This window comes from Emys orbicularis, chromosome 1 (genome assembly GCF_028017835.1).
Source record: "Emys orbicularis isolate rEmyOrb1 chromosome 1, rEmyOrb1.hap1, whole genome shotgun sequence".
In the NCBI taxonomy this organism is placed as follows: domain Eukaryota; kingdom Metazoa; phylum Chordata; order Testudines; family Emydidae; genus Emys; species Emys orbicularis.
The window spans coordinates 371,091,987-371,103,453 of NC_088683.1; the positions used below are offsets into that span (position 1 = coordinate 371,091,987).

An 11,467-nucleotide genomic window follows, 5' to 3' on the forward strand; every position below is an offset into this window, starting at 1 on the left:
GTCCTAAAGAGGATGCCGTGGTCCAGAGAGTGATGTGGGTCCAGAGAAGGTGGAGACAGCAGAGCAATGGCAGATGAGATATCACCTGCAGAGGGCGCTCCACAGCTGGACTGAGCTAATTCTCAGAGTGACCAGCAGGAGACGCCGTGGTGGTGAGTCTGCACTCCCATTACATGCTGGAAAAAGTCTCAGCTCAGGGCCCTAATAGTGACAGAGAATTCAGCCCCTAGGTCAATGTGGAATCCAGTCAAAACACACAATTGTGGTCTCTGTCTGCCATGCTGCCAGATTAGGTTCGGCTGCTCCTGGGCTACTTCCTCCTGTATCCTTGTGAGGTACCTGGATCCATAGGAGGTCCTCCAGTTTGTCTGTGCAGAAGGCCACAGACAATTCCAGAGGCTCCTTGGTGCCTTGGGCCACTGGTGGGTCCAGGACCTCTGGCTAGGCCTCAACTCAGTGGAGATCCACTGCAGTCTGCCAGCTCAGGAGTGAGCAGGGAGGTGTCTTTCTCTTTTTGCAGCTGCAGCCCAACTGAGCCCTAGGACTCGCCTTTTATACTTCATGTTTCATAGAATCATAGAATCTCAGGGTTGGAAGGGACCTCAGGAGTCATCTAGTCCAACCCCTGCTCAAAGCAGGACCAATCCCCAACTAAATCATCCCATCCAGGGCTTTGTCAAGCTCGGCCTTAAAAACTTCCACCACCTCCCTAGGTAACCCATTCCAGTGCTTCACCACACTCCTAGTGAAAAAGATTTTCCTAATGTTACCAAAATATTGGGTCCACCTAGCTGAGAGCCAATAACAGCCAGACAGGGATAAGGAGGAGTTGCTTTATTTTGCAGAAGAAAGGAGAGCCTTGCACCTTGGTACAAAGACTTTGTTTTACACACATTTTACAGATTTTTTATACACATTTAGACAAAGGTCCTTGCAGTGTTAACACTTGATTGGTGTTTGTTAGACCCATGCTTTTGCTATCTGGTTAGTGAAAACCGGCTTGGGACCAGCTTTAACTACCTTAAGGCCTTGAAGGGAAAACAGTTGAAAAGTTTAGGCTACTGTGTTTTTAAGGTGTTTGCTTTCCCCTAATGGCCGCTGGCTGACATAACGACTGCTCTGTTAAGGGGCGGGGGGGGGGGGGGGTTACTAGTAACTTTTACAGTCCCCCCTTTGGGCCTGACAAATTTAAAAATTGTCAGGCCCGTTACGCAATTTGCGATTAAGCTGGAGGGACAGATACTGTTTTTTTTTATGGACAGCAGAGTTTTTGATTATAGCATTACATACGCATTTGGCACATTGTATTATTGTCCAAATAATACATAGAAAAATAAGAAAGAAAATAATTTATTTAACAATTGTTTGAAAGAGCCCCGTAAACCATGACCCAAGGTTTGGAAGGAGGTTTTTAAAACTAAAGGTGTGATTAAGAGATACAGCATGGAAAACAACAGCAGCATTTTTAATGGCTTGTAAATTCTGCTTAATTAAGCCAGAATGATTAACATAGAAACAACATTTTTTTTTATGCGAGCACAAGCCCCCCCTAATTTAGCATTTATAGCATTTAACACACGTTTATTTTGCAAAGCTATTTTTGCCATTTTATTAATTTTGTGTTTTAATTTTTGGAAAGTGTTTATTAATGCATTAGCTACTTCTTTTAGTTTTGCAAAAATATTTACTATTGCTTTTTTTAGCTTGGCTACCCCCAACCCAGGAATGAGCGCACGAGCAAAAGAGTGAAACCCCGTTTGCCTGACTACTAGGGGATTGTTGGTGCATTTTGCTTGAGTCCTTATGGGGGGGGGGTGTGAAAAACTTATGGGCATAGTTGCCCAGGTTGAGGATCTGGCTGGAATCCAATGTGTTGTTTACTTGGACATCTGGTAACACCCGGGCCACACCACACCGACCCTGCCAACCTGGAGGAAGAGCTTTGTAGACACTGTGGCTACAGATAAAATACAAGCCAGGGGTTTTTAAATAGAGGGTAAGGGTATTACCCGCAACTTGATGGCGCCAGGTCACCCATCTATCCCAGCGCCAGGAGTTACTTACTAGGCGGTTTTGGCACCTTCAATGGGAAACATTTAAGTCTTTTAGGGCATGGGTATTGTTTAAAATGGCCCCACAATACGTAACCCCAAATATGTTAGCTGTAAAACTTACAAGTGATTTTATGGACTCCGGGCATCCAGACATCCTTTTAAGGGATGTGTGGGTTAATAGAATGCCAGAGTAAATATTTATATAATACATATGTATTTTATTTATGGGGCCTAACGGGAGGAATGAGGGAAACCACTGCCCTTGATAACAAATACCTGTTGGTTTTACAGTAATGGCCATGTGCAGGAGACAAGGGGGTTTTTGGGCGTTCCCAGGGGTATTTAAAGGGTAAAGGGTTTTATTTTTGACCTCAAACCGAAGGGTTTGATTACAGGCCTTTAGGGGAAGGTAGCCCACTTCCCTTCCACTTTTTTTAGCATTTTTTAAACAAAGGGGCATGTTATACCCGATTTTAAGAACTTTAAAAAGAGGGACCCCCTTAGCTGCCCAGTAATAATGCCAAACTTTAGACTTTTTTCCATATTTGTTATATTGATATTTTTTAACCCATGCCCATTCAGTTTTCCGTTTTACTTGTAAGGAGAGTACTTTAGAGAGATTTGCAGGTACAGCCCACAACCCTATTTCTTCCTCAGAGCGGGTTTTGTGACACAGCTAACAATTAGATAAGTGTTCCAACGTGGCTATTCACTGAAGAGGTTTAGTGGCTGGGTGTGGGTTAGCTTGTACAAGGGGCAAACCCAAAAGCAATAGCCACTGCAGCACCATCTGAGAACCCACAGTTATAAAGTTTTAGGATTTTGTTTGCTGGAACAGAAGCTTTAGTTCCTTAAGAGGTTTAGCTTTTTAGGTATTGTTTGCTTTTGGCTTTTTTGGGTTGCGGTGGGAAGAGCTGGCGGTGCTCCCTCGAGGTTCGAAGTTGTTTGCTTTTGGCCCCGTTTTAGGGGCTAGCTTGACTTGGGTGTGGTGTATTCAAGTGTCTCGCTCTTTCACTTGAATAGCAGTGTGAGAGGTAAGAAGGACTTGGAAAGGGCCCGCCCACCGGGGTTGGAGAGGCTCGTGTTTTCACTTTTTTACATAGACCCAGTCTCCTGGAGCGATCCGGTGAGCAGGAACAGTAGCGAGTAGGGACTGAAATTGAATTGGTAAGCGTGGCCCCAGCTATTTTTATCTAGAGGAATACTAAAAAAAGCATTACACAAGTTTATTACTGAATAACAAGCAGTACCTGCTGGAATGGCAGTCAGGATTGTGTGAGGGTTTGGCACTACATTGTATTTAGCTTGAACAACCTTATTTACTGCACGTAAGTCCTGGACAAATCGGTATACCGTTTTGTTTTTTTTAGTCCATGTCAGGTTCTTTTGACTGGCAGAATGGGAGTATTGAAAGGAGACTTGGTGTGAACCAGCACTCCCAACTGCAGGAATGTGGTGATAAGACTCCGGAGGCCAAGCAGAGCTTCTTGGGGGATGGGATATTGACGAATTCGAGGAATTTTAATGCCTGGCTTTAGGGTTATACGCACTGGCTTTGTCTGGAGAGTACCCAAGTTTGCCCTTGAAGTGCTTTACAGGGAGATGTTTACCTCCTGTTTGAGTTGCTCGGGTAAAATTGGGTTTGCAGGCAGGATTGGGTCCTTTGAAACTTGGGTTAGAACAGCACACAGCTGGGGAAGTTGGGTTTGAGGCAACCGAAGAATGATTTTGTCATTTGAAAAGAAAATTTGAGCACGTAGTTTACACAACAGATCTCTGCCTAAGAGGTTAACTGGGGAATTTGGGGCTAGCAGAAAGGCATGGGAGGCGGAGACACCAGAGATTTTTACAGCAGCCTCCTGTAATACAGAACAGTTAAATGGCTTTTTGCCTATACCCATTACCGGAATGCTTTTATTTGTGAGGCTTTTTTTTTCCGGCTTGGCAGTAACAGCAGAAAGTGCAGCCCCTGAATCCAAAAGACAAGAATAGGTGGTTCCTCCCAATGTTAGGTGAACCTGGGGGTCTGTGGAGGAACAAACATAAGTGGTAAAATCATTTGAATAGGTGACAAGAGGACCCCCTGGTTGCTGTTATTTCTTATTAGCAACAGCGTCTGTTCTTGTTACAGCCATCTGTTGTTGAGGTCGGTCTGGGCGACGGGGTTGTCGTCCGGTAGGTTGGTTCGGACACTCTCTCTTCCAGTGGCCAAGCTGCTTACAGTAGTTACATATGTCATTGGCATGTCTTGGGGTTCCCCCATAATCCGATTTTGGTTGCCACCTGGGGGGGGTTTGCCGCCCTCCCTGTTTTTTATTTCCAGTGTTTACAAGGGCTGCTAGCATCCTCACCTGTTTGGTTTTTTGAAATTTTTTTTGTATGATATACTCGGGTGGCCGCGCTTACCAGTTCCTCCAGGGATTTTCCTTCAGCACCCTTGAGCTGCTGCAACCGCTTCTTGATGTCCGGGGCTGACTGGGAAATAAAAATAAGACTGACCGTGGACTGTGTTTGTGGCCTTGGGATTTGCATTGTGGCGTTCTTAATTTTTGTTGGTAATATTTGTTTTGGTAGACCTGCTGTCCTGGGCTCCGTTGAGGAGGGTACCGGGTTTACCGCAATTGGTAATGCTGCCGCCGGGGGTGGGCGTGGTTTAGAGCAATACATGGGGGGGGATATCCTCCAAATAATCAGCCTTGTGAGGGACAGAGGCTTTCGGGAATAGAGGGGCCTGATTTTGTACCTTTTTTATGCGACGATGAGCCTCATCGTCCCACAAAAACCAATAGTCCATTTGCCCCGGCGCTTGCTTTTTCAATGTTAGGCGTAAGGGGGTTAAATGGGTAGGAATATTAAAGGAGCCATACTCGGGCCATGCAGTTCCCAGGGCTGGCCAATCCTGGGTGCAAAGTTGTAAAAAACACTTCCTTGACATCCCTTTTTGAACACCGGGTAAGGGCCATTTGAATTCAAAGGACTATTTTTTGAGGGTTTTACCAGAGACCCACCCATCTGCCTGCTGACACTTTAACAAAGAATTACACAGAGAACGGGGGAATTATGGCCTAATAGGATTCTATTACAGGAATTTCTACTAATACTGATCGCTACAGGGGACGGGACAGAAGGATCCCAATTCGACCTCAGAGCTTCATCGCACGCGATGGCTTCCACTCTGAGGAATTACGAATGAGAGGCTTAGTTTTGTTTACACACCTAACGCCCAATGTATAAGACAGAAATTCATTAACCGGTTAACCAGACGAGAACCAGAACCAGATAGTGTTTCCTTATTTTATTAGGACTTACCTTATTGGAGCACGAACCCCAGGGGCTGCGGTGAAGCAGAGAAAAGGGGCAAAACACCCCGTTGGCGCCGTTCCCAGTTCGCCGCAGCCGTCCGGAGTTCCATGTCCGAGCTAGGAGAGTCCCGGCGGAGTCACCAGAAACTGTCACCGAAATATCGGGTCCACCTAGCTGAGAGCCAATAACAGCCAGACAGGGATAAGGAGGAGTTGCTTTATTTTGCAGAAGAAAGGAGAGCTTTGCACCTTGGTACAAAGACTTTGTCTTACACACATTTTACAGATCCTTTATACACATTTAGACAAAGGTCCTTGCAGTGTTAACACTTGATTGGTGGTGGTCAGACCCATGCTTTTGCTATCTGGTCAGTGAAAACCGGCTTGGGACCAGCTCCAACTACCTTAAGGCCTTGAAGGGAAAACAGTTGAAAAGTTCAGGCTACTGTGTCCTTAAGGTGTCTGCTTCCCCCTAATGGCCGGTGGCTGACATAACGACTGCTCTGTTAAGGGGCGGGGGGGTTACTAGTAACTTTCACACTAATATTCAACCTAAACCTCCCTCACTGCAACTTGAGACCATTACTCCTTGTTCCGTCATCTGCTACCATTGTGATCAGTCTAGATCCATCCTCTTTGAAACCCCCTTTCGGGTAGTTAAAAGCAGCTATCAAATCCCCACTCATTCTTCTCTTCTGCAGACTAAATAATCCCAGATACCTCAGCCTCGCCTCATAAATCATGTGCTCCAGACCCCTAATCATTTTTCTTGCCCTTCGCTGGACTCTTTTGAATGTTTCCACATCCTTCTTGTAGTGTGAGGCCCAAAACTGGACACAGTACTCTAGATGAGGCCTCACCAATGCCGAATAGAGGGGAATGATCATGTCCCTCAATCTGCTGGCAATGCCCCTACTTATACAGCCCAAAATGCTGTTAGCCTTCTTGGCAACAAGGGCACACTGTTGACTCATATATATAGATATTTAGGCCTGTCTGAAAAGGCCTATCATTTAAGAATTTAGGTGTATTCTTATCACTTAGCTAGTTATAGAGGTATAAAACAAGAATCAAAATCACAGTATGCCTATTTATTAGCCTTCTCTCACTATGACAGTCTAAGGCCTTGTTCTTAAGCTAAGACCTTTAGCTAAACTGCAGGGGCAACCATAAGCTGGAAAGTGTACGGTCACGTCCTCACCAGTCACACTGAAATAAGGTATGAACGGTGTTACCACGGCCATGGCCAATATGAACAGACAGATTTGTGGGCTTCTGCCAGCCGGACTGGGCAGTGGGGCAGGAGTGCTGCCCATGGGAGAGCTCCTGGCTACTCCAGCCTGGCTTCTCCCATCATGGGGCACTGTAGGGCCAGTGCACTCGATTTCCCCAAGGCAGTGACTGTATATTCCCCTCCCCCTCCAGCTGAAGCTGCCCCAGATCCAGAAGATCATGATGGAGTTTGAGAAGCAGTTGGAGAACATGGACATGAAGGAGGAGATGATGAATGATGCCATCGATGATGCCATGCAGGACGAGGATGACGAGGAGGAGTGAACAGAGAGCAGCAATACCCAAAGTCCGAAGGTGCAAACAGTTCAATGTTTATTGGGGTGAACTTCCAGCAAGCTTAAATCCAAGTTCCTTTTTCTTTATTTTCAAATCCCAACTTACTTCCTGTTTGCCCCTAATTTATATAGCAATATTCTCAGCTATACCTTAACCAATCATTTTACAGAAATTTACCTAACCAATCCCATCATATTGTAACATGGTTATTTAACGAATTATATCCCACCACCTTAATTAGTTTACACCCAGCAAAATTAATTATACAGCAGACAGAAGCAATGATAAAACCAGACAGAGGCCATGCAAATAAACAATAGCAAAGTGGGAACTATAATGGTAAAACAATATAGAAGTGAGATTTTCACAACTACATCTATAAAGACATAAGGGTTTCCCAGCTGTGTCTATTGATAAGTGAGTTCTTACTAGACAGAAAACTATCAAACTAAATTTCCTTTTACATCTTCTAGGCTCTTCCCTCTCTCTGGAGCTGATAGATCGATCACCTTCCTAACAGCCCCAGATTGCCTGATTTCAGTGTGACTGGTTTGGGATGTGAGGATGTGACCGTTCACTTCCCAGCTTATGGCTGCCTCTGCTGCTTGGCCAAAGGCCTTAGCCTAAGAACAGGGCCTCAGACCGTCACAGGGAGAGAAGGCCCTGACACAGATTCTTTCATTTATACCTCTATAACTAGCTAAATGATAAACATACACCTAAATTCTTAAAGTATAGGCCTTTCAGACGGCCTGCATATCTGTATCGTAACAAGCTTCACTGTTCAGCTTCAGCCCCTGGGCAATGGGTGCCCTGTAGTTCCAAATAAGGTGCCTTGTAGGTGTGTGAATAGCCAGCTAATGGTAGATGTGCCATTTATCTCCCTCCCTGTGAGCTATCTGCCCAGTATCCCATCTTCCAAGCTAACAGAGGGGCTTATCCTTCCTCCTCTCTCAGCTGTTGTCCTCCTAGCTTCAAAGCTGATCCCTATCCTGCATCCGGGGCCAGTCTCAGGGCAAAGGGCTACACATTCCCAGGTGGGAAGAACAAAAGGGAGCTGAAAGTTAAGGAAATAAGCCACACAATGGTCTCTTCCTTCAGGACTTTGTAGCTGAGCTTTAGGGTACACAAGTGTATGATGCACAGCCTCACCCACCTGCTTCAGAACCCTGCTCCCAACCCTTAGCTGCTTTTATTCGGCTTCCTGGCTTCCCTCACCACTCCGGATTGGCTTGTTGGCCCCAGTGCTGCATCTTGGCTGAACTCACCGTAGGTTCCTTGTCAGGCTGCAATGGCACCCATTCCAGTCCTGGAGCAGAGGGATCCCAGCTGGGAGGGGACGGAGGTGGAGATTGTGACATCCTGGCACACCCATATTCACCACTGTTTTATAATGATGCTATGTTGTGTACAAAGGATGCCTTGTGAGGTTTCATTCTAAAAGTCTTAATCTGTTTTTACATTAATATCCTGTTAAGTTGTATGTCCTGTCATTGTATATGAAGTTATGACATATAGTTATATATGTGCTACTAAAATATGTTGTGAGATTGAGAACACCCACAAGCAGCCTTCAGGTACAACAATAAATCGGCCAAATGCTGTTAATGGCTTACTGAGGAAATGCACAAGAATTACCCCAGGAAATGTGTACAATAGAAACCTCTCAGAAATGGCACTACATCAGGGGTACTCAAACTGGGGGTTGGGACTCCTGAGGAGGGTCACAAAGTTATTACATGGGGGGTCCTGGGCTGTCAGCCTCCACCCCAAATCCCACTTTGTCCCAAGCATTTATACTGGTAAATATATTAAGAAGTGTTTTTAGTTTATAAGGGGGTTGCACTCAGAGGCTTGCTGTGTGAAAGGGGTCACCGGCACAACAAATTATTATTTCTAGTATGGTGCTACCAAAAGACCCTAATTCAGGCCGCAGAGTCACATGCTGCACTGCGCAATGGGAACTGTTTGTCCCAGGTCACAGCAAAAGGGCTTTCCAGCAATTTGGAAGAAGACATAAAAGGGAGAGATCACATGGTGACAGAGTTATCATTCTCCCCCTAACTACACACCTGAAAGTACCGGAGGAAAAAGACAGAACTGGGGGGCAAATGCTGGTCCCAGGCAGGGAAGATGTGAGCCTGCCTAAAAAAGATAACCTGCTTTTATGACCTAACTGGGTGCGACACTGCTGGATTCAAACATTAACTAGCACAGTAAGCTCAGATTGTGGTTTTGTTTTATTTCTCATGGTAATCTACTTAGATCTGTTTCCTTTCACCTATAATCATTTAAAAGCTCTCTTTCTGTACCAAAAATCCCCTCTCTTTGACTGTCCAGTAAGTGATTCAGGGAAGAGGGCCCAGCACCATGTGACCAGCCCTGTCTGCATGGAGCTTGTTCTCAGACCTAGAGCACCAGCAGAAAACTTTAGTCCCTTTATGAGTTAAGAGCTGGAGCAGCCTGTCCCGGATCTGTTTGGTCCTCACCCCGTAGATGATGGGGTTTAGCATGGGGGGCACCAGGAGGTACACGTTGCCGATAAAAACGTGGAAATGAAGGGGTAAATTGTGCCCAAATCGGGATGTGAGGGAAGAGAAGAGAGTTGGGATGTAAAAGGCTAAAATGACACAGAGGTGGGAGCCACAGGTCCCAAAAGTCTTGAGCCGGGTGTCCTTTGTGGGGAGGCTGAAGATGGCCTTGAGGATCTGTGTATAGGACAGAGCAATAAAAAATACATCCAGACCAATCCCACATAATAGCACAAATAGGCCATAGTAACTACTGATGTGGATGTCCGCACAGGCCAGCTTCACCACAGCCATGTGCTCACAGTGCGTATGGGGGATGATGTTGGTTCTGCAATATGGCCAGCGCCTCACCAGGAAGGGATAGGGTAGTGCTAGTGTGCTGCCACGCAGCACCACAGCCAGGCCAATCTTGACCACCATGCGGTTTGTCAGGATGGTGGAATGTCTCAGGGGATAACAGATGGCTACATGCCGATCCACAGCCATGGCGACAAAGATTCCAGACTCGATCGCTGAGAAGCAGTGAATGAAGTACAGCTGGGTGAGGCAGGCACTGAAATCGATCTCCCTGGAATTGAACCAGAAGATGCTCAGCATTTTGGGCATGGTGGACGTGGACAGGACCAGGTCAGTGACGGCCAGCATGCAGAGGAAATAGTACATGGGCTCATGGAGGCTCAGCTCCCTCTTCACGATGAAGAGGACGGTGAAGTTCCCCAAGATGACTGTGATGTACATGGCACAGAAAGGGATGGAGATCCAGACATGGGCCACCTCAAGGCCAGGAATGCCCAGCAGGATGAAGGTGGAGGGGTTGGTGAATTTGGTTGAGTTGGAATTTGACATGAAGCAGGAGAGAAGTTGTCCAACTCCGAGGCAGAACAAAGTCTCCTACTTTGTACTGTATGTTCCCCCGACTTTCAGTATATTCCCAGGGTCTAAGGTGATGGTTGCAGTGCAAATGCCTGGATGAAGAGACAATGTGAATATCAGACAGTTCGTGCGTTACTGGAGGCCATTCTCATGGGTGAATCAGATTGATGCCTCTTCACACATTGAAAAATGACATTTTCATTATTCAGAGAAATGAATTATAAACAAGTGACCATACTAATACCAATGGGGCTCCCTGTGTCAATAATTTGCATACATCGTGGTGTGGGAAACATTAATAGGCACTAGCAGGAAATACACCTCATGGAAAAGACCTTGTCATCCCTGATAGCAACTCTATGGAAACGCCAACTCATTAACAGCAGTGGCCAAAACAAAGACAATGTTCCAATGCATAAGGAAATGGTTGGAGAATAATCTGCTGTGGACACACACTCAATTTAATCACCCAGTTTCTGTAAAGGATATAGCAGATAAAAAGGGGAATTCTGAGACAGACTTTGAGAATGGGGGAGGCTGCCATATGCAAAGTAACTGAAAAGTCTGGGACTATTTAGAAACGAGATGAAAAAGCGGGCATATGATGGAGGAAAGGAAAATAAAGAACAGAACTGATTACATTACATTGAAATAGAGAAACAGAGAAGAATTCCCAACCAGTAATATCTATAGACACTAAATGCTTCAAAAGGGCTAATTCCCCAAAGCTGTGGCAAATTATAAAAAAAAAATTATTGGGAGGAAAAGGTGGACAAAAAAATGGGATTGAAAATTGGGAGTTCCTGAACAAGAGTTTTAGATAGCTTAAGAAGTCATTATTCCACAGTCAAGTAAGTGGACAACTTTGGCTAAAAAACCCACTTCAGTGGCAAAGTGAAGGCAGCAATTAGGCAGGGGAAAGCAACATATGGGAGAAAGGAAAAATAGATACCAAGGAATACAAATTGGAAGTTTTGAAAATTGATCAGGGAAGTTAAATATATCAAGGAAAAAATCCATGATTGGCAGGGTTAAGGATCACAAAAAGGAGGTTATTAAATATATTAAGAAAATAATAAATCCTAAAACGTATATAAGTGAGTTCCTAGAAGGGTAAAGGAAACTTTTTCATGTTTCA

The 11,467-nt window shown here is 45.2% G+C and overlaps 1 protein-coding gene across 1 annotated transcript; it reads right to left on the reverse strand.

The window, feature by feature from the left end:
- Window positions 1-9,273: 9,273 nt before the first annotated feature.
- On the reverse strand, window positions 9,274-10,302 carry LOC135873955 (olfactory receptor 52R1-like). The gene has a single exon (XM_065398592.1). It carries the CDS (start codon window positions 10,300-10,302, stop codon window positions 9,274-9,276), a length of 1,029 nt encoding a protein of 342 aa, XP_065254664.1.
- Window positions 10,303-11,467: the final 1,165 nt, after the last annotated feature.